Source organism: Staurois parvus, unplaced genomic scaffold (genome assembly GCF_062004578.1).
Source record: "Staurois parvus isolate SC_StPar_1 unplaced genomic scaffold, SC_StPar_1.0 ptg001798l, whole genome shotgun sequence".
NCBI classification, from domain to species: Eukaryota; Metazoa; Chordata; class Amphibia; order Anura; family Ranidae; genus Staurois; species Staurois parvus.
Genome location: NW_028319594.1, coordinates 146,364 through 169,705, shown reverse-complemented (window position 1 = coordinate 169,705; position 23,342 = coordinate 146,364). Strand labels below are relative to the sequence as shown.

Sequence of the window (23,342 nt, the reverse complement as noted above, 5' to 3'; positions counted from 1 at the left end):
AAATGGTCAGTCCGCCCCTGGGGGTGGCTCATCTATCCAAGCTGTTAGAATGGAAGGAGGGATCTGCTAGATTTCTTTTGTTCAGTCTGCAGGCTAAATGAAAGAAATCTGTATGTGCAGCTTTGGTCGCGTCATATTTTACAATGAGGCATTTCAGAATCTAGGTCGGTCATGGTCAATCGAAAAAGTGTTCCACAATAAGAGAAATTAATGTCGCTCGTGATTGTTAATGTGTTGTTTGCCCAAATTCTAACGTGAATGACTTTAAGGGGTTGATTTACTAAAACTGGAGAGTGCAAAATCTGGTGCAGTTGTGCATGGCAGCCAATCAGCTTCTAACTTCAGCTTGTTCAATTAAGCTTTGAAAATAAAACCTGGAAGCTGATTGGTTTCTATGCAGAGCTGCACCAGATTTTGCACTCTCCAATTTTAGCAAATCATTTGTAATATGTAAAGAGTTTATGTTTTGGAGGTCCTACATTGCAAAAGTCAAGGATTAGAGCTTATAATATAATAATATTCTATAAAAAATATATAAAATATTAATGCGGTGCTTATATATATATTTTTATAGAATATTTATATATATTTTGCATATTTTTTATAGAATATTATTATATTATTTTCTTGCCATCTTCTTATTAACTCAATGTGGCAGCATGTTATGAGATATGTGTACACTTTTTTGATTTACACTTACATATTCACAGTGCAGTTTGTTTTTGAGGGTTTTATACCTTAAAATATTTTTAAGGATTAGAGCTTAACCACTTCAAGTCCGGACACTTTCACCCCCTTCCAGTCAAGGCCAGTAAGTTCCCAGTCACACTGGGTGTGACTTGGCATGCAATTTGCATGCCATGCGACTTGCAAATCACGTGCCAAGTTGCTCCCTATTGACCGCAATGAGAGCGATCATATCAGTACAGTTCCAACTTGGTCGGGGGTTGTCGGTGTAAGGCCTGGAACACACCAATTCAATTTGATTTTGATTCGTTTTTTGCATTTCGCTTTGTGTTTTTACATGTGCGGTTTGCATTTTTTCAGCTTTTTTTTTTTTGTTAAAGGGGAAATGTTTTTGTTGCTGGGCAGAATACAAAACAAAGCAAAAATGATGTGAACGTGTCCCATTGAAAACCATGTCAAATGAACTGTTGCACGTTTCAGCAAAAAGCACTAAAAAATGCATAAGTGTGAACCAGGCCTAAAGCAAGCAATGGATTAACAATTGCAGTTAAAAGATAGCTGGTTGGGGGTAAGATAGACTGATAAATACTGTACATGACAGATAGGGGTTTATTTACTAAAGCTGGAGAGTGCAAAATCAGACTTCCTTCTGCATAGAAACCAATCAGCTTCTAACCTCAGCTTGTTCAATGAAGCTTTGGCAATGAAACCTGAAAGCAGATTGGTTTCTATGCAGAAGGGAGTCTGATTTTGGACTTTCCAGCTTTAGTAAATAAAGCCCATACTGTCTATAGACAGGCAAATATTATGATCATATATTTAGTCCAACAGCTTTAATAAATAGATGAAAATAAATTCAGAGAGGTATCTAAAAAGACAAATCCCATCCACCTAAAGGCAGCATGTGTCCGGCCCAATATAAAATATTTATAGAGTTAATGTGACCTCTGACCTCCTGCTGCAGTCTCTTGAGCTCCGCTTCCAACTGGGCTACCTCCTGTTTACTGTCCAGAAATTGTTCCGTTTTCTCTTCCCTGGAAAATAAATAAATAAATAAATCCATCTGACAATGTTATCATCAATGTTACTTCTAAGCAGGATGAGGTTTCAATTGTTGTATCAGGAATGAATACAAGAGCAAAAAACTGGCAAAAAGGTAGTAATTGCTTTTCTGGTAGATCATTCTGTTTCTGTGCGATCATTGAGAAACAGAACAGGCCTGATATACATTGATTTTTTAAAAAAATTTTATTGGACATGTTTAATAGCATTAAAGTCAAAAATATTGTTTTTTGTTTTCAAAATTGTCACTATTTTTTTGTTTATAGTGCAAAAAAAAAAATACCACTGAAACAAAGCTCTATTCATGGGAAAAAAAGGACATACGTTTAATTTGGGTGCGGCGTTCCATGACCATGCAATTGTCCGTTAAAGTAACGCAGTGCAGTATCGCAAAAAATGGCCTGGTTACCCATATGGAAGAAACATATATTTGAAATATATTTTAAAAATATTCTTACCAAATATAATCGATATATATTTGAAATACTACAACTTTGGCCATATTTAATATATTTCAAAATATATTTCAACAAATAAATATATATACATACACTGCATGTTGAAATGCGTTTTTATTACAAAATATATGAAAAAGATTTTTAAAAATACATTTCAAATACAGTGGGGCAAAAAAGTATTTAGTCAGTCACCAATTGTGCAAGTTTTCCCACTTAAAAAGATGAGAGAGGCCTGTAATTGGCATCATAGGGAGACCTCAACTATGAGAGACAAAATGAGAAAACAAATCCAGACAATCACATTGGCTGATTTGGAAAGAATTTATTTGCAAATTATGGTGGAAAATAAGTATTTGGTCAATATGAAAAGTTCATCTCAATACTTTGTTATATATCCTTTGTTGGCAATGACAGAGGTCAAACGTTTCCTGTAAGTCTTCACAAGGTTGGCACACACTGTTGCTGGTATGTTGGCCCATCCTCCATGCAGATCTCCTCTAGAGCAGTGATGTTTTGGGGCTGTCGCTGGGCAACACGGACTTTCATCTCCCTCCAAAGGTTTTCTATGGGGTTGAGATCTGGAGACTGGCTAGGCCACTCCAGGACCTTGAAATGCTTCTTACGAAGCCACTCCTTCGGTGCCCGGGTGGCATATTTGGGATCATTGTCATGTTGGAAGACCCAGCCACATTTCGTCTTCAATGCCCTTGCTGATGGAAGGAGGTTTGCACTCAAAATCTCACGATACATGGCCCCATTCATTCTGTCCTGTACACGGATCAGTCGTCCTGGTCCCTTTGCGGAGAAACAGCCCCAAAGCATGATGTTGCCACCCCCATGCTTCACAGTAGGTATGGTGTTCTTTGGATGCAACTCAGCATTCTCTCTCCTCCAAACACGACGAGTTGTGTTTCTACCAAACAGTTCTATTTTGGTTTCATCTGACCATATGACATTCTCCCAATCCTCTTCTGGATCATCCAAATGCTCTCTAGCAAACTTCAGACGGGCCCGGACATGTACTGGCTTAAGCAGGGGGACACGTCTGGCACTGCAGGATCTGAGTCCCTGGCGGCGTAGTGTGTTACTGATGGTAGCCTTTGTTAGGTTGGTCCCAGCTCTCTGCAGGTCATTCACTAGGTCCCCCCGTGTGGTCCTGGGATTTTTGCTCATCGTTCTTGTGATCATTTTGACCCCACGGGGTGAGATCTTGCGTGGAGCCCCAGATCGAGGGAGATTATCAGTGGTCTTGTATGTCTTCCATTTTCTAATTATTGCTCCCACAGTTGATTTGTTCACACCAAGCTGCTTGCCTATTGCAGATTCAGTCTTCCCAGCCTGGTGCAGGTCTACAATTTTGTTTCTGGTGTCTTTCGACAGCTCTTCGGTCTTCACCATAGTGGAGTTTGGTTGTGGACAGGTGTCTTTTATACTGATAACAAGTTCAAACAGGTGCCATTGATACAGGTAATGAGTGCAGGACAGAGGAGCCTCTTAAAGAAGAAGTTACAGGTCTGTGAGAGCCAGAAATCTTGCTGTTTGTAGGTGACCAAGTACTTATTTTCCACCATAATTTGCAAATAAATTCTTTCCAGATCAGCCAATGTGATTGTCTGGATTTGTTTTCTCATTTTGTCTCTCATAGTTGAGGTCTACCTATGATGCCAATTACAGGCCTCTCTCATCTTTTTAAGTGGGAGAACTTGCACAATTGGTGGCTAACTAAATACTTTTTTGCCCCACTGTATATATATGTATTTCAGGTACTTATATAGCGCCATCAATTTACGCAGTGCTTTACATATATATTGTACATTCACATCAGTCCCTAACCCTCAAGGGGTGTACAATCTAAGGTCCCTAACACACATTCATATACAAGGGCCAATTTAGACAGGAGCCAATTAACCTACCAGCATGTCTTTGGAGTGTGGGAGGAAACCGGAGTACCCAGAGGAAACCCATGCAGGCACAGGGAGAACATGCAAACTCCAGGCAGGTGGTGCCGTGGTTGGGATTTGAACCAACGACCCTAGTACTGCCAGGCAGAAGTGCTAACCATTTAGATATATATAGATCTATATCTACATCTATCTATCTATCTATCTATATATACACACACACTTACAACTATATGTAAAAATATATGTTAAAATACAGTATATTTGAAATGTGTTTTTAAAAATAATTGTCAAATATTTTGTAATAAAAACGCATTTCAACATGCAGTATATATTTCTTGAAATATATTTTGAAATATATTGGATATGGCCAAAATTGTATCATATTATATATATATATATATATATATATATATATATATATAATATGGCCAAACTTGTAGTATTGCAAATATGGCCATATATATGGGAAGAATATTTTTTAAATATATCTCACATATATATTTCTTCCATGTGGGCAGGAAGGGGGGCAAATCCTCTGGAGGGCAAGAAGTGGTTAATAAAAAAAAAAAAAAAAAAAAAAAAAAAAGCTATGCCCCCTTTTGCATTACTTTGAGTACACCCTTTGTATAAGATGTCCACACGATATTTGCCTAAATGTTAGGTCACATTGGGAGTCGCTTTTTTTTTTTATTAGCTCCAAAAAAGAATTATAATTTATAATCCAGGCAGAAATGTGAATTTCATAATAGGTCCGCTTTGGGAGGCTAACACAATAACACAGCAAACTCTGTAAGGTCAACTGGAACGCTTGTTTACAAGAAATCCGTTTTTGACTTGTACGCGGCAAATGAGGCTCTTCTGTTCCATATTCCTCTTGCAGGATAACAGCGGGGGGCTGATTACAGGAGTAACTCGTTCGATGCTCAGAAGACGGCGGCGGACGCAGCAGACGAACCAGCGGCACTGCGGATGGCGGGCCTGCAAGGGTGGCGCGTCGGAAGGCAAGCAGAGACCCCGGCATTCGTTTACATGTCTAATTGCAGCTTTTTAGCTGTAGACGGAGGAGGCCCGCACCACATTACTAAGAGCACATCGGCGGTAAATGTTTAGGCGATCTATTAAGTGTCAATCAAGATAATAACTGCAATCTTCAGGCTAATTTCCCAAGTGCAGCTGTGCGGAGAATATTCAGGGTGGGCGTCTCACAGCGACACAAGAGAAAAGAGCCCCCACTAGGGTCCTCCTTCCCAGCCATCCAACACCTATTCAGCTCATTTCTCCGTACCGGGCTCCATCTAATAGCCACTCAAAAAACACTATACAGTCACTAATTACAGTTCACACAAGACGAGCTTGGCATGGAGAGGCAAAGAGAGAATCTGCTTTCTTTATTATTACTAGAACTATGCGGCTGATTTATCAAAGATCCATATCTGCCCCATTGTTTTGCATTAACCACTTACCCTCCAGAGAAGAAAAAAACCCAGGGCCAGTGCATCCAGGAGCAGCAGCGTTATACATACATAGTTACATAGTTAGTCTGGCTGAAAAAAGACAAAAGTCCATCCAGTTCAACAATTAAAGAAAAAAAGTTATAATCCTATACCCACAGTTGATCCAGAGGAAGGCAAAAAACCCAACAAAGCACGATCCAATTTGCTCCTGCTGGGAACAAAATTCCTTCCTGATCCCCTGAGAGGCAATCGGATATTCCCTGGATCAACTTCACCTATAAATGTTATATCCAGTTATATTCTGTGTATCCAAGAAAGAATCCAGGACTTTCCTACAGCAATCCACTGAGCTGGCCAGAACCAACTCTTGAGGGAGTCTATTCCACATTTACACAGCTCTCACTGTGAAGAAACCTTTCTGTGTTTGGAGAATAAATCTCTTTTTCTCCAGACGTAAAGAGCGCCCCCTTGTCCTCTGTGATGACCTCAGGGGGAATAACTCTACACCGAGTTCACTATATGAACCACTGATGTATTTATACATGGAGATCATATCCCCCCTTATGTATTATACATGGAGATCATATCCCCCCTTATGTATTATACATGGAGATCATATCCCCCCTTATGTATTATACATGGTGATCATATCCCCCCTTATGTATTATACACGGAGATCATATCCCCCCTTATGTATTATACACGGAGATCATATCCCCCTTATGTATTATACATGGAGATCATATCCCCCCTTATGTATTATACATGGAGATCATATCCCCCCTTATGTATTATACATGGTGATCATATCCCCCCTTATGTATTATACATGGAGATCATATCCCCCTTATGTATTATACATGGAGATCATATCCCCCCTTATGTATTATACATGGTGATCATATCCCCCCTTATGTATTATACACGGAGATCATATCCCCCCTTATGTATTATACATAGAGGTCATATCCCCCCTTATGTATTATACATGGTGATCATATCCCCCTTATGTATTATACATGGAGATCATATCCCCCCTTATGTATTATACATGGAGATCATATCCCCCTTATGTATTATACACGGAGGTCATATCCCCCTTATGTATTATACACGGTGATCATATCCCCCCTTATGTATTATACATGGCGATCATATCCCCCGTTATGTATTATACATGGAGATCATATCCCCCCTTATGTATTATACATGGAGATCATATCCCCCCTTATGTATTATACATGGTGATCATATCCCCCCTTATGTATTATACATGGAGATCATATCCCCCTTATGTATTATACATGGTGATCATATCCCCCCTTATGTATTATACATGGAGATCATATCCCCCCTTATGTATTATACATGGAGATCATATCCCCCCTTATGTATTATACATGGAGATCATATCCCCCCTTATGTATTATACATGGAGATCATATCCCCCCTTATGTATTATACATGGAGATCATATCCCCCCTTATGTATTATACATGGAGATCATATCCCCCCCTTAATCTCCTCTTCTCAAGAGAGAATAAATTCAGTTCCTCTAATCTTTCCTCATAGCTGATCTCCTCCATGCCTCTTATCAGTTTGGTTGCCCTTCTCTGTACTTTCTCCAGTTCCCCAATGTTCTTTTTGTGAATTGGAGCCCAAAACTGAACTGCATATTCCAGATGAGGTCTTACTAATGATTTGTACCGGGGGAATGATATCTCTCTCTCTGGAGTCTATACTTCTTAATACAAGAGAGGATTTTGCTCGCTTTAGAACCCGCAGCTCGGCGTTGCATGCCATTATTAAGCTTGTGATCTACCAGAACCCCCAGATCCTTCTCCACCATTGACCCCCCCCAGATCCTTCTCCACCATTGATTCCCCCAGTTGTACCCCCCCAGTATGTATGATGCATGCATATTCTTAGCCCCCAAGTGCAGAACCTTACATTTATCAACATTAAACCTCATTTGCCACATAGTTGCCCAATTACACAGAGCATTGAGGTCGGCTTGTAAGTTGGAGACATCCTGTAAGGACATTATTCCATGGAGCAGTTTTGGCAGCAAAAAACCCCACTTGATGTGTATAAACGCATCTAAATGCATGTTAAATCAAAATGTGTTTAGCGCTTGAGCGTTGATTCATTTCAATGGCCAGAATAAATTATGATTCAAAATGAATTCATGCCCAAGTGAATGATGCTTGTAAACACATTTAAGCGCTTGTAAAAGTATTAGACACTGACACGCATCAGGCGGTTCTTTTCTGACAAAATGCTGCTGCCAAGAAGAGAAGCATTTTTAACCTCTTGCCCTCCTGAGGATCCCCCCCCCCCCCTTCCTGACCAGGCCATTTTTTGCGTTACGGCGCTGCATTACTTCAACTGACAATTGCGCGGTCATGCAACGCTGCACCCAAATGAAATGTAGGTCCTTTTTTTCCCCTCACTTATAGCGCTTTCCTTCGGTGGTATTTGATCGCCTGTGTAGTTATTTTTTGCACTATAAAAACAAAATAAAAAGACCAACAATTTTGAGAAAAAAACAATATTTTTGACTTTTTGCTATTAAACATGTCCAGTAAAATTGAAAAAAAAAAATGACATTTTGTCATAAATTTAGGACAAAATGTATTATGCTACAAACAAAATCCCAATACGTGTAAATTAATTGGTTCAAATGGCGGTACAGATACTGGGATTTAAAAATTTTTTTTACTAGTAATGGTGGTGATCAGAGACTTATAGTGGGACTACGGCGGGCATTCTGACACTGGGGGGGGGGACTGACTTGGTGTCACTGACATCCCCAGTGACACCAATACAATGATCAGTGCTGAAAAAAGCACTGACACTGTACTAATGGCACTGGGCAGGAAGGGGTTAATGTGAGGGGCGATCAAAGGGTTAACTGTGTGCTGGGAGTGTTTTACTAAAGGGCGGGGGGGGTGTTTTACTAGAGGGCAGGGTTAACTGTGTGCTGTGCTTTACACTAAGCACACTGCTTTGTATGGCTGTGCTATGCAGAGCCATACAAAGCAGTTTGCAGGAGCTGACAGGGGAGAGATCTGTGTTGTTTACATACAGTTCTCTCCCTCCATTGGTAATGCTTGGCAATCACCGGGTGCCGGAGAGTAATCACCAGCCTGGACCCAGATATTGACAGCCAAGGCCGCGAATAGCGGCGCGGGTAGGGTGCGCACGCCCTACCTGGAAATGCAAAATCATGTATATATAGGTGATTTTGCGCACCGCTGCCGCCCGTAACAGTATATCTGATATAGGGCGGACGGGAAAGCGGTTAAAGCAGAACTTACCTGCATCTGAGCACCACAAACTGAAAGTTCTATTTCATTCATTTTTAATATTCAAAACAAACTTGAACAGATCATGTGACAGTCAAAAGAGGCTCCTCCCTATCCAAGCGACTAATCTAACAATAGGTCGACCAATCGGAAGGGGAGGCCAAATAAAAATGACTTGACAAAAGCGTCTTTTACATCCAGAACGTGACAACTGACAAACTTAAAAAAAAAAAAAAAGGATTCAAAATGTATATATATATATAGATAGAGAGAGAGAGAGAAGGATGTGCTTAGCTGAGAAAGCCCCTCCTGAAGACTCCTGGGAAGTATGACATCATTTTGGCCTAGGCCAGAAAGCAGGAAGCATCCGAAGAAATGTAAAACAAAAAGAATGTATTTACTAAGCTTAGCAGCATAAGGATTAAAAATCGTTCATGTTGTTTGAGAGAATGAAGTTCTGGCTCTAAATTTGTACAAGCCTGGCAGGTCACCATGGTGCAACTGCTGCCCTATGAACTGGCTGACTCGTATGGATAGCAATGTCACCCAGCTCTTGAGTGTACATAACATTACAGTTAACAGAGCATCTTTTTTTCTATATATGTAAACAGGGCTCCAAGGCTAATACCAGTACAAACATTGATCAGCCTGAAGCATCAGCAAGGAGCACAATCCATTGGCGTGAGATGAACCCTTGACAAGCATCTTTAAAAAAAAGGAAAAGCTTTCTATGGGCCTTTAAAGTTGTAAACCGCAGACATGAAATATGAACAAAGCACATCCCTCTATAGTGTGTACTTGTCTCAGTCCAGAGCACTGAGTGTAATTTCTGTCTGTTGATTCATTCCTCTGCTATTAGCATGAGTCACTTCTGACAAGATTTCCTTACACCAAGAGAAAAAAAGGTGACAGGCGAGGGATCTCCAGCAGATTAACAGCTTCAGCTCTGTTCCTTTGTGCTGTGTGAAGGGGTGTGTGTCTCTTCCCTCCAATCTGCTCTCAGATCTCTCCCTTGTGTGTAACTTCAGCTTCCCACCCTCTGCTTTTTGAAAGCTCAGGCAAGCTGTATAAATTCTGGACTTTGAATGGCTATAGATAAAAGAATATTGCAGATAAACAGGTACACATTATATAGCAGGATTTGTTTCATCTCTGTGCAACAAAAGATCCCCAGCAGTCAGCAATATTAGACTCCTCTCTCAACATTAAATCCATCATATCAACAACAGATACCCCAGCAGTACCAGTAGACCCATCCAACAACAATATATCTCCAGCAGTCAGCAATATTATACTCCTCTCTCACAGTAGATCCATCCTATCAACAACTGATCTCCCATGAACACAATAGATCCATCTAGCAACAATAGTCCCTCAGCAGTCAGCAATATTGGACTCTTCTCTCAACAGTAGATCCATCCTATCAACAACTGATCTCCCATTAACAAAACCTCCCCAACACAATAGATCCCCCAGCAATAGTAGATCCCTCCAGCAACAACAGATCCCCCCAGCAACAACAGATCCCTCCAGCAACAACAGATCCCTCCAGCAAACAAAAGTCCCCCAGCAGTCAGCAATATTGGACTTATCTCTCAACAGTAGATCCATCCTATCAACAACTGATCTCCAATTAACAATATCTCCCCAACACAATAAATCCCTCCAGCAACAATAGATCCCTCCAGCAACAACAGATCCCTCCAGCAAACAATAGTCCCCCAGCAGTCAGCAATATTGGACTCTTCTCTCAACAGTAGATCCATCCTATCAACAACTGATCTCCCATTACCAAAACCTCCCCAACACAATAGATCCCCCAGCAACAGTAGATCCCTCCAGCAACAACAGATCCCTCCAGCAACAACAGATCCCTCCAGCAACAACAGATCCCTCCAGCAACAACAGATCCCTCCAGCAACAACAGATCCCTCCAGCAAACAATAGTCCCCCAGCAGTCAGCAATATTGGACTTATCTCTCAACAGTAGATCCATCCTATCAACAACTGATCTCCAATTAACAAAATCTCCCCAACACAATAAATCCCTCCAGCAAGAACAGACCTCCAAAACAACAGACCCCCAGCAACAATAGACCCCCCAGCAACAACAGACCCTCAACAACAATAGATCCACCCAGCAACAATAAATCCATCCAGCAACAACAGATCCATCCAGCAACAACAGATTCCCCCACAACAATAGTCCACCGGCAGTCAGCAATATTAGACCCAACTCTGAACAGTAGATCCATCCATTAACAATTTCTCCCCCCAGCAACATAAGACACCCCCCAGCAATAATAGATCCCCCCTACCCAGCAACAATAGATTTCCCAGCAATCCGCAGCAATAGACCCTTCAGCACACCCCAGCACCCCTTGCCATTACATACATTCAGTGCCGGAACAGCGTTCCCGCTAAAAGAACGCCCTGTTGTTTGGTGTCGCTCCAAGCCCAACAAGACTGCACAGGTCCAATCCACATCCAGAAGATCCATCCTACTGACGGTGAAATCTGAAAGTTGTCCCCAGAAGATAAGAAATCTTCACAAGTGAGCGACTAACAGTCCTCCGCGGGGTCCCCACTACAAAGGCAGCCGGGGGACCTTCTGTACGGACCTGTAGGTTCCATTAGATATCCTCAGTGTAGCTATATATCCTCAGATATAACTCGGTGTAGAGCTATTCACCCTGAGGTCATCACAGAGGACAAGGGGGCGCTCTTCACATCTGGAGGAAAAGAAATTTAATCTCCAAACACGGAAAGGTTTCTTCACAGTGAGAGCTGTGAAAATGTGGAATAGACTCCCTCAAGAGTTGGTTGTGGCCAGCTCAGTGGATTGCTTCAAAAAAGTCCTGGATTGTTTCCTGGATACAAAGAATATAACTGGATACTTATGCAGGCCATAGACGGGTCGAAAACCGGCCATTTTTAAGAAAAAAAGAAACTGAAAAATCGGTCGTTCAATAGGCCGACGTTACCACCAACGGTAAAATTAAAAAAAAAAAAAAAAAAAAAAAATCGGCCGATTTTCGTCCCGTCTACAGCCGGCATTCAATTACTTCTGTCCCTGCAGAGAGCTCCGCTAGTATATTTGACATAAAAAGTATTGCGGTTGCAACATTGTATCTATTTGTATCCATTTTGGATACAAATGTTTTTATTTGGATACAAATAGATACATTGTTGCAACCGCAATACTTTTTATGTCAAAAATAATAGGGGACTAGAATTCTTATTCTTCTTGTTCTTTTTCTTATTCTACTTCTTTTTCCTCTTTTTTTTCTTCTTCTTCTACTTCTTTTTCTTCTTCTTGCAGGTCACGGCTCATGCACAGATTTTTTATCGGTAAAACAATCGGCCGATTTGCCCATCATTGCCGGGAAAATTGGCCGATTTTTGTCCAACTTTACCCATAAAAAAAATGTGCCAAAACCCTGAAAAATGGCCGACCAATTAACCCACTAACGGTGCGAAAATCGGCCGATTTTTTTTTCGGCCGAAAAATTGGCCGATTTCTGACCCGTCTGTGGCCTGCATAACATTTATAGGTAAAGTTGATCCAGGGAATATCCAATTGCCTCTCGGGGGATCAGGAAGGAATTTTTTTCCCACTCCATGTATAAATACATCAGTGGTTCATATAGTGAACTCGGTGTAGAGTTATTCACCCTGAGGTCATCACAGAGGACAAGGGGGCGCTCTTCACATCTGGAGGAAAAGAAATGTAATCTCCAAACACGGAAAGGTTTCTTCACAGTCAGAGCTGTGAGAATGTGGAATAGACTCCCTCAAGAGTTGGTTCTGCCCAGCTCAGTGGATTGCTTTAAAAAAGTCCTGGATTCTTTCTTGGATACACAGAATATATCTGGATATAACATTTATAGGTAAAGTTGATCCAGGGAATATCCGATTGCCTCTCGGGGGGATCAGGAAGGAATTTTTTCCCCTTCAGAAGCAAATTGGTTTATGGTTTGCTGGTTTTTTTTGCCTTCCTCTGGATCACCTCTGGGTGTAGAATTATAACATTTTTTTTTAATGGTTGAACTGGATGGACTTTTGTCTTTTTTCAGCCAGACTAACTATGTAACTATACATTCCCCTGTCCCATCTACACCCAGCAGATCGTTGGGACTGCTCAGCAAAGCCTTGGAGAACCTCAAGAGCATTCCATCTAAAAAATAACAAAAAACCCGACAAAACATCCCGGGAACGTCTTCACAAGAGGAAGAGATCTGACAGATGCCGAGCCGACTGCCGGTGACAAGTCTACCACGGGGAAAACAAGAAAGAGTTCAAGAAAAAAGACAACATGAAAACAATATAATGATTTATCATTTGTCAGTAAGTCGTTGTCAGCGATATTTATTTTTAGCTTTACATGAAAATAATTCTGACGTTTCTCTCCACGATTCTCATACTCGCTGTCCCATATTTCTATCAGAGTGCAGATTAGTTGATCCATAATACCTATGTTTACATCAGGTAGTGAAACTTCGGCCTGCCCTTCAGTCGGTACCTTCAGTTGTAGCGGCTCCTCCCCTGGACTGACATTACTCTGATATCACTGCACACTGTGAGCTTCTCACCGTGTGCATTAGAAGCTGTAGCAAATCAGATAGAGCGCTGCCTCATTTCCTGTCTGAATCTACCAGTGCTTTCCTCCCCAGGCTGACTCTCCCTGACTCACGCCTTTCATTCATTGATTTTCAGTTCTTTCCGTTATGGAGTTTCAGCAACACATAAGGGTATAACACAGCTTGCTGTTTTCAAGAAACTTCAAGCCCCTCCCACCAGCCATGATCTGCCTGCATTGCATAAGGAAGCACAGAGACCCAGTGATGACGTCACTGGGAATAAAATATGGGAAAATAATGTAATGTTCAGATTTAAAATATATTTTCACTGATAACATTTTTATACATACATTCATACATATACACACACTAGACCAGGGGCCTACAAACGCCAGTGCCAGGGCCACGTCATACAAACATAAAAAAATCCCCTTCAGAGCCTTACATTAGGGTCCCCCCACAGAGTCCTCTTTACATCAAGGTCCCAATCAGCGTCCCCTCTTACATCCTAGTCCCCAGAGTCCTCCTTATATCAGAGTCACCATTAGAGTCCCCCCTTACATCAGACTCCTCATCAGAGCTCCCCCTTACATCAGATTCCCCATCAAAGTCCCCTCTTACATCAGGGTCCCCATCAAAGTCCCCTCTTACATCAGGGTCCCATCAAAGTCCCCTCTTACATCAGAATCCCCATCAAAGTCCCCTCTTACATCAGAATCCCCATCAAAGTCCCCTCTTACATCAGAATCCCCATCAAAGTCCCCTCTTACATCAGAATCCCCATCAAAGTCCCCTCTTACATGAAGGTCCCCATAAAAAACACCCTTTACATCAGGGTCCCCATCAGAGTCCCTCCTTACATAAGGGTCCCCATCAGAGTCACTCCTTACATCAGGGTCCCCATCAGAATCCCTCCGTACATCAGGGTCCCCATCAGAGTCCTTCCTTACATTAGGGTCCCCATTAGAGTCCTCCCTTACATCAGGGTCCCCATCAGTGTCACCCTTTACATCAGGGTCCCCATTAGAACCTCCCTTATATCAGAGTCATCATCAGAGTCACTGCTTCCATCAGGGTACTCATCAGAGTTCCCTCTTACATCAGAGTCACCATAAAAGTCAACGCTTCCATCAGGGTCCCCATCAGAGTGCTTCCTTACATCAGGGTCCCCATCAAAGTCATCCCTTACATTAAGGTCCCCATTAGTGTCACCCCTTTCATCAGGGTGCCCATCAGGGTCACCATCAGAGTCACCCCTTACATCACAGTCTCCATCAGAGTTCCTCCTTAAATCAGGGTCCCCATCAGAGCCACCACTTACAGAGTCCCCATTAGATTGTCCCTTTACTTTAGGTTGCCCATCAGAGTCACCCCTTACATCAGGGTCCCCATCAGAGTTTCCCTTATACCAGAGTCCCTATCAGAGTCCAATCAGAGGCAAGGACCATGGATAGTCTCTGCTGACTTTAATACTCAATCATTGCACATTGAGAATATGCCATGGACCCTAGTGGGGATAAAATCTTGTCCTGGGCTGTAATTTCGGGGACCCTTATAAACATACATATACACTAAACCATAGACTTTCTTAGATTTGCCTTTGAAATGAATCCACAGTTTTCAGAGTTCTCCCCATCCAGGAAAATACGTCTTGAAAAATGTGTGTGATGTGGAATTTCGGGGAGGGCATTAAACCTTGCGCCTACTTACACCTCTGATAATAACGGCTAATTAACATTGCGAATGATAAAAATCAACACAGCGCAGTGGCTAAATGGTCAGCACTTCCTCCTAACAGTAGCTGGGTCGTTGGTTTGAATCCCAACCACAGCACCAGCTGCCTGGAGTTTGCATGTTCTCTCTGTGCCTGTGTGGGTTTCCTCCCAATCTCCACAGACATGCTGGGAGGATAATTAACCCTAGTATGTGTATGTATGAATGTAAGTTAGGGACCTTAGATTGTACACCTCCTTGAGGCACGCCTCAGTTAATGTAATTTTTGGTTTACAAATAAAAATCCATTGAAAATAATGGCTCGGTTTACAAATTTGTTTCGCAATACGAACGGATTAATTGGTTTTCAATGCATTCATAAAATGTTTTTAATCTTGTCCCTGTGCAGTATTTATGCCTTTAAAGTGCACTTTATAAAGAGTTTGAACAGATAAGACTTTTTTTTTTAACTTTTTTCTGACCTCCGGAACGGATTAATTGGCTTTCAATTCATTTATGAATTTTCTTTTTATCATGTCCCTGTACAGTATTTATGCCTTTAAAGTGCACTTTATAAAGAGTTTTGAACATATAGACTTTTTTTTTTACTTTTTTCTGACCTCCAGACGGATTAATTGGCTTTCAATGCATTTATGAGGTTTTTTTTTATCATGTCCCTGTACAGTATTTATGCCTTTAAAGTGCACTTTATAAAGAGTTTGAACAGATAAGACTTTTTTTTACTTTTTTCTGACCTCCGGAACGGATTAATTGGCTTTCAATGCATTTATTAGGTTGTTTTTAATCATGTCCCCGTACAGTATTTATGCCTTTAAAGTGCACTTTATAAAGAGTTTTAAACAGATAAAAGACTTTTTTTTTACTTTTTTCTGACATCCGGAGCGGATTAATTGGTTTTCAATGCATTCCTATAGGAAACCGCTTTTCGGTTTACGAATTTTTTGCTATATGAAAAGTCCCGCAGAACGCATCAAATTCGTAAACCGAGGTACGCCCGTATATGTAAAGCGCTGTGAATATCGGCGGTGCTATATTAGTCAAAAAATACATTTTTAGGGTAGCGCCACAAGATATAAAACCAATCAAAAAATCACAGCTACAAACCTAACCTAAAAAAGGTGCATATATTGATAAATAAAAAGGTTGCGCTATATTGGTATCTGAAATTAAATAAAAAATAAATTCATAAATAACGCAAAGGCTGAACCGGTGATGTCACCTTAATGCTCTACCACCAGGGAAATAAAAAATCCTTTCCACAACGTATGTAAAAGGAACAATGTCTGCCTGGTAGTCGTCCTTTAAATGAAGTCTGGATGGGAAGCACCTGGGATGGGGATGATTCCAGCATGTGCAGATGAATAGACACTTACAGCTCCTGCCTCAGCCGTCGTATTTTAGCCTTGGCGTCTGCCAGCTCCACCGACAGGTGCTGTCTGCTCTCCGTCCTCCTCATCCCCGGCGATCCAGAGGGAGACTGAGCAAAGGCTGGCGGAGGTGTGAAGTGAAGGGAGTCCCTCTCCTCTGTCAGCTCGATAATTGTCTGGAGGCAAGTGAGAAAAATTAATATAGTCTACCACATTCATCACTCTGCAATAAGAAGCATAGAGCAAGGGGTTTTTTTTTTTTTGTTTAAATAGAGATAATGAGTTCCACATTTCTGCGACATGACGGTCCCCGATGGTTTCCGCATCCCATTGGTGACAAGGCACAACTGGCAGTGATCTGCTGCTGTAGCCCAAATCAGTCATTCAGAAATCTGCTTTGAGGCTAGTTTGATCCCTTTCTGCAGTGCTTTTTGCTAATTTTTAATGGGTTTTGCATTTTTTTTTTCTCAACTTGTTGCTTGGGTCAAAAACGCATCAAAAACGCGTCACAAAAGGCTCTACATACTTTTCTGCAGCATCTCCATTGAAGTCTGTAGAACCAAAAACGCAACATTTTGCATTAAAAAAGTCCCTTCCAAAAAAACGTACCGGGTGAATACACAGAGATGTGAACCTGTCCTATAGGAAATCATGTTAAACGGACTGCTCTGCGTTTCTGGAAAACGCAGCGGAAAACGCATAAGTGTGAACCTAGACTTAAAGTAGAATGCCAACTTATTCCAATGTGTGGTCATTATACATGCCAAAGGATTTAGAGTTTTGCTAAGAATTCTGGGGATACACACGCTACTAGTATGGGGTGACCAGATGTCCCTGGTTTTTGGGTAAAGCCCTTGATTTTAGGAGGTTGTCCCCATAAAAGAAGTGTCCCCAGACTAGTCCCCATTTTTCAAATGGCATTCCCGGCCTGTGGGCTGCGGGTATAATCTACCTGGTATCAAATGATCTGCCCTCCTGGCTTGTGCAGCAGACAGGAGGTGAGGAGGTGGTGGAGGTACCCGCCATACTGCAGCCACACGTTTCGGCAGTTGTTTGTGCCGGTACGACAGTTACCCCTGGTGACCAGAACAGGGGCGGGCTGACTATTTGGAAACTCGGGCACTGCCCGAGGGCCCGGTGTCAGTAGGGGGCCACATGAGATGCCCCTGGTACCTTTTTCATAGGCTTTTTTGAGTTTGAGCAAGGACACAGGGGCCCCATGATCCCCTATTGCCCGGGGGCCCCATGAGTTGTCAGTCCGCCCCTGAACCAGAATAATAAAAGGCAGAGGCTTACCAACTTTATTTTGGAAGTAGTCAGTAACAGAGATGGACAGAGAAGACAACAGGCTGCTACTTGTAGGGCCTCATACTCCACATCACTGATCCCTGAACTCTGCATTACTGCTCACTCCTGCAATGTGCTGTACGTACTACTGACTTCTGAGCTCGCTGTTGCTTACTACTGTCGCCTGCATTCTGGCTTGTATACCACTGACCCCCTGCACTCTGCGCATTGCGCACTCCTGAACCCCTGCACTCTGCGCACTCCTGAACCCCTGCACTCTGCGCACTCCTGAACCCCTGCACTCTGCGCACTCCTGACCCCCTGCACTCTGCGCACTCCTGACCCCCTGCACTCTGCGCACTCCTGACCCCCTGCACTCTGCGCACTCCTGACCCCCTGCACTCTGCGCACTCCTGACCCCCTGCACTCTGCGCACTCCTGACCCCCTGCACTCTGCGCACTCCTGACCCCCTGCACTCTGCGCACTCCTGACCCCCTGCACTCTGCGCACTCCTGACCCCCTGCACTCTGCGCACTCCTGACCCCCTGCACTCTGCGCACTCCTGACCCCCTGCACTCTGCGCACTCCTGACCCCCTGCACTCTGCGCACTCCTGACCCCCTGCACTCTGCGCACTCCTGACCCCCTGCACTCTGCGCACTCCTGACCCCCTGCACTCTGCGCACTCCTGACCCCCTGCACTCTGCGCATTATGCACTCCTGACCCCATGCACTCTGCGCATTGCGTATTCCTGGCCCCTGCACTCTGCACATTTTGTACTCTTGACCCTTGCACTCTGCGCACTACTCACCTCTGACCCTATGCACTCTGCACATTACGCACTCCTGAGCCCTGCACTCTGCATTATGCACTTTTGACCTAGAGTTTGACCAAGGCTCAGGGTGAGCTTAATGAGCCTAATGGTCAACGACTGTCCAATGGTAGCAATGACATTATGGACCGACTCATAGCCTACCTAATACAAAGTACTGAATTTTTTATAAAGAGACATCTGTTGAATGGCTGGACTAGATTTCTGCCCTCTACTCATTTGTCATCTTGCAATACCATAGTTACAATTACTGCATCAATTATGCTGAGCCATTTACTGCTTAATCGGCATTATTATCCAGATTCTGCATTACAACATGCTCCATCTGTGCAGAGCGACACACAAAGCACACTATTCATCCTAATCCACACTTACAATGTATTTGTATCAATTCAGCAGGACGCCCAATATAGACAAAAGTAGAAGAAATGTTGCAGTTTATAACTGATAACATCTCCATGAATAGTACATAGAGTGCCATTCCATGATGTATCAGACTGATCAGCACAAAGTGACATACAGTGAAGGAAATAAGTATTTGATCCCCTCCTGATGTTGAATGTTTGCCCACTCACAAAGAAATTATCAGTCCAAAAATCGAATGTTCGGTCTATTGTAACACTGAGAGATAGAATAGCAACAACAAATTCAGCAGAAATGCATGTCTAACAAATGTTGCACTGATTTGCATGTTCATGAGGGAAATAAGGATTTGATCCCCTATCATTCAGCAGGATTTCTGGCTACCAGGTGTCTTTCATACAGGTAACAAGCTGAGATTAGAAGCAGTCTCTTAAAGGGAGTGCTGCTAATCTCATTTTGTTACCTGTATAAAAGACACCTGTCCACAGGAGCAATCAAACCATCAGATTCCAAACTCTCCACCATGGCAAAGACCAAAGAGCTGTCCAAGGATGTCAGGGACAAGATGGTAGACCTACACAAGGCTGGACTGGGCTACCAAACTGTCGCCAAGCAGCTTGGTGAGAAGGTGACAACAGTTGGTGCAATCATTCACAAATGGAAGAAACACAAAACAACTGTCAGTCTCCCTAGGTCTGGTGCACCATGCAAGATCTCACCTCGTGGAGTGTCAATGATCATGAGAACAGTGAGGAATCATCCCAGAACTACACGTGAGGATCTTGTCAATGATCTCCAGGCAGCTGGGACCACAGTCACCAAGAAAACAATTGGTAACACACTACGCCGACAAGGACTGAAATCCTGCAGTGCCCACAAGGTCCCTCTGCTCAAGAAAGCACATGTCCAGGCTCGTCTCAAGTTTGCCACTGAACATCTGAATGATGCAGAGGAGGACTGGTGGGAAGTGTTGTGGTCAGATGAGACCAAAATCGAGCTCTTTGGCATCAACTCAACTCAATACTTATTTCCCTCATGAACATGCAAATCAGTCATCATTTGTTAGACATGCATTTCTTTTGAATTTTTTGTTGCTATTCTGTCTCTCAGTGTTACAATACACCGAACATTCGATTTTTAGACTGATCATTTCTTTGTGAGGGGCGAACATTCAAAATCAGCAGGGGATCAAATATTTATTTCCTTCACTGTAGATACAGAATATCAGAAGGAAATGACAACACTAGGAAGACGGCCCAATGGCTTTTTGTCATTGGTTGCTCCGAAATCATTCTGCAGAGGTCCTATAATACACAATCATATAGCTCAAAAAGAAAAGATTTCATGCATTGCCGCATACTATATTTATGAGTGCTGGTTTTGGCTCAAAAATCCTTTTTTCTGTATTGACCAAGTAAAGTTGGGAGTCTGCATTTTTGGTCACATTTGGGTATCCCATGCCCTAACCCCTCCTTGAGTTTAATCAAGCTTAAATGCTCAGTCCACCTTGCAAAAAAATTGTGTAGCGCACCCCTAGAGAGAGGCTGGTGAATGTAGCCTTACTCCCCCAGTTAGAACACACACACAGCCAGGCACACAGCATTTCCTTCAGTCATCCAATAGCTTAGGAAACAGTCAAGAGGTGTCTTCAGGGCTGCTCTTAGAAACCACGGGGCCCCATAGAGCTAACCTGACAGCCCCCCCCCCTCAAAAAAACCCACAATTTACTATGCTTCAGTTATGAATGAACACCATGAGTGATCGGTACCAATCACATATTGTGTTCATTCAGAAAAAGCAGGGGCTGGTAAATGTGACATATTTAGAGGAGCCTTCCCCAACTCTCCATCCTGAAGGATCCTACCGTGTGCTTGCAGCTGCTTGTGGGAAGGAGGGAAGGGAAGCCAGCAGTACTGCGTGGGTGGGGGCACACAGGGGGGTCTAGGCAGCAGGGGAAAATGTATGATGCACAGGGAGGTTGACAGGTGCACCAGGGTGTCAATTACTAGAACTGATCCACTGTATGGCTCCCGCTGCAGCAGCTGAAAGCCAGCAAAAGGGAAAGGAGAAGAACCAGCTTTCAGCTGCTGTAGAGACAGCCATACAGGGGATCGGTTCCAGTAATTGATCCCCCGCCATGCTAATTACCCTCCCTGCCCACATATGATTCACCCAGCTGCATGGGCCTCCCTGCTGGCCTGGGCCCTGTACATGAGGACTGGTGGTACCCCCTTATCCACAGCCCTGGGTGTCTTTAGGTTTTATTGAAACATAGAACTTGGATGTGGTGAGGGAGCATGGAATACCCCTGGAACATAAGAAATTGACAAATTTGAGGACCCCTAACTATCTTTGTGAACTGTAGAAAGAATGTCCCACAAAATCTCCAATGCTGGAGGTGAATATGAATCCACCCAAGGACTATAAGCTACACACAGTCACCGACTCTCCAGCACATGGACCATCTACTCAACCAGCCACAGAATCATCGGTTATCTCCTTCCAATATCCACTGGGCTCTTCACGGTGAGGGAGATACAGGCTCACACCATCGTAGGACAATTGGACACACTCTGTCCCTCCACGTCCTCTTAGCTCTCCAATGAGCTCTCTCTGGATCCAAATCAATTCCAGGACTTTTGTCTTGCAAACAGCCCCCCCCCACCCCACCCCGCTAAGCCTAGCTGGAACCTCGATGTGTTCACTAGGACTTCTTTGCACTCCCACCCCAAGGGCAGGAACTCTGATCATGCTGCTTCAGACTATTTATGGGCTGTCTCACCACCTGCTCGGCATGCCTCCCCGGGGATTTCCACAGGGAAGAAAAATGTATTTGAAATATATTTTAAAAATATTGTTCCCAATTATATTGCCATATATTTGTAATGCTACAATTTTGGCTGTATTATATATATATATATATATATATATACACACACATACATACACATATATATATATATATATATATATATATATATACACATACATTCATACATACACACTGCATGTTGAAGTGTGTTATTACAAAATATATGAAAAATATACTGTATGTCTTTAAAAATACAAATCTACATTTTTGGAATGCATTTACAAATATATGTAAAAGTACAGTTGTGGCCAATATTATTCAACCCCCACTGAAATTGAGTGTTTTGGCCAGTTTGACATTGCTTTTGATCATTCAGTCATCTTGCTTACATTTACATTAAAGAGGCACTTGTAGGTCAGACAAATATAACATAACAGTTATAATGAAATAACCACAAATGTCTTTTCTGTGCTCACAGCATTATCAGTTTTATTCAACCCCCAAGTGACATTCAATCTTAGTACTTAGTACAGCATCCTTTTACAGTTATAACAGCTTTTAAACGTGAAGCATAGCTTGACACAAGTGTCTTGCAGCGATCTACGGGTATCTTCGCCCATTCTTCATGGGCAAAGGCCTCCAGTTCAGTCACATTCTTAGGCTTGCGCACTGCAACTGCTTTCTTTAAGTCCCACCAGAGGTTCTCAATCGGATTTAAGTCTGGTGACTGCGATGGCCACTCCAAAATGTTCCAGCCTTTCCTCTGCAACCATGCTCTAGTGGACTTGGAGGTATGCTTGGGATCATTGTCCTGTTGAAAGGTCCAACGTCTCCCAAGCCTCAGGTGTGTGACGGACTGCATCACGTTTCCATCCAATATCTCCTGGTACTGAAGAGAATTCATGGTACCTTGCACACGCTGAAGCTTCCCTGTACCTGCAGAAGCAAAACAGCCCCAAAGCATGATTGACCCTCCACCATGCTTCACAGTAGGCAAGGTGTTCTTTTCATCATAGGCCTTGTTCTTCCTCCTCCAAACATAGCGTTGATCCATGGGCCCAAACAGTTCTAATTTTGTTTCATCAGTCCACAGAACACTATCCCACAACTTTTGTGGTTTGTCCACATGGCTTTTGGCATACTGCAGTCGACTCTTCTTATTCTTTGGAGACAGCAAGGGGGTACGCCTGGGAGTTCTGGCACGGAGGCCTTCATTACGCAGTGTGCGTCTTATTGTCTGGGCTGAAACTTCTGTACCCACATCTGACAAATCTTTTCTCAGTTCCTCAGCAGTCACACGGGGACTTCTCTCCACTCTACGCTTCAGGTAGCGCACAGCAGTCGAAGTCAGCATCTTCTTTCTGCCACGACCAGGTAGCGTTTCAACAGTGCCCTTTGCCTTGAATTTGCGAATGATGCTTCCTAAGGTGTCTCTTGGTATGTTTAACATCTTTGCAATCTTCTTATAGCCATTGCCCTTCCTGTGAAGAGAA

The 23,342-nt window shown here is 42.8% G+C and overlaps 1 protein-coding gene across 12 annotated transcripts in view; it reads right to left on the bottom strand.

Moving 5' to 3' along the window:
* CCDC88A (coiled-coil and HOOK domain protein 88A) overlaps positions 1–23,342 on the bottom strand; it is a 204,214-nt gene that overhangs the window by 141,240 nt on the left and 39,632 nt on the right. For all 12 annotated transcript variants that reach the window (XM_089663901.1, XM_089663902.1, XM_089663904.1 and 9 more), the window contains exons 6-7: positions 16,561–16,730; positions 1,640–1,721 (exon numbers count right to left, since the gene is read on the bottom strand). In XM_089663901.1, coding sequence (XP_089520027.1) covers positions 1,640–1,721; positions 16,561–16,730 — 252 coding nt within the window. The remainder of the gene's footprint in view (positions 1–1,639; positions 1,722–16,560; positions 16,731–23,342) is intronic.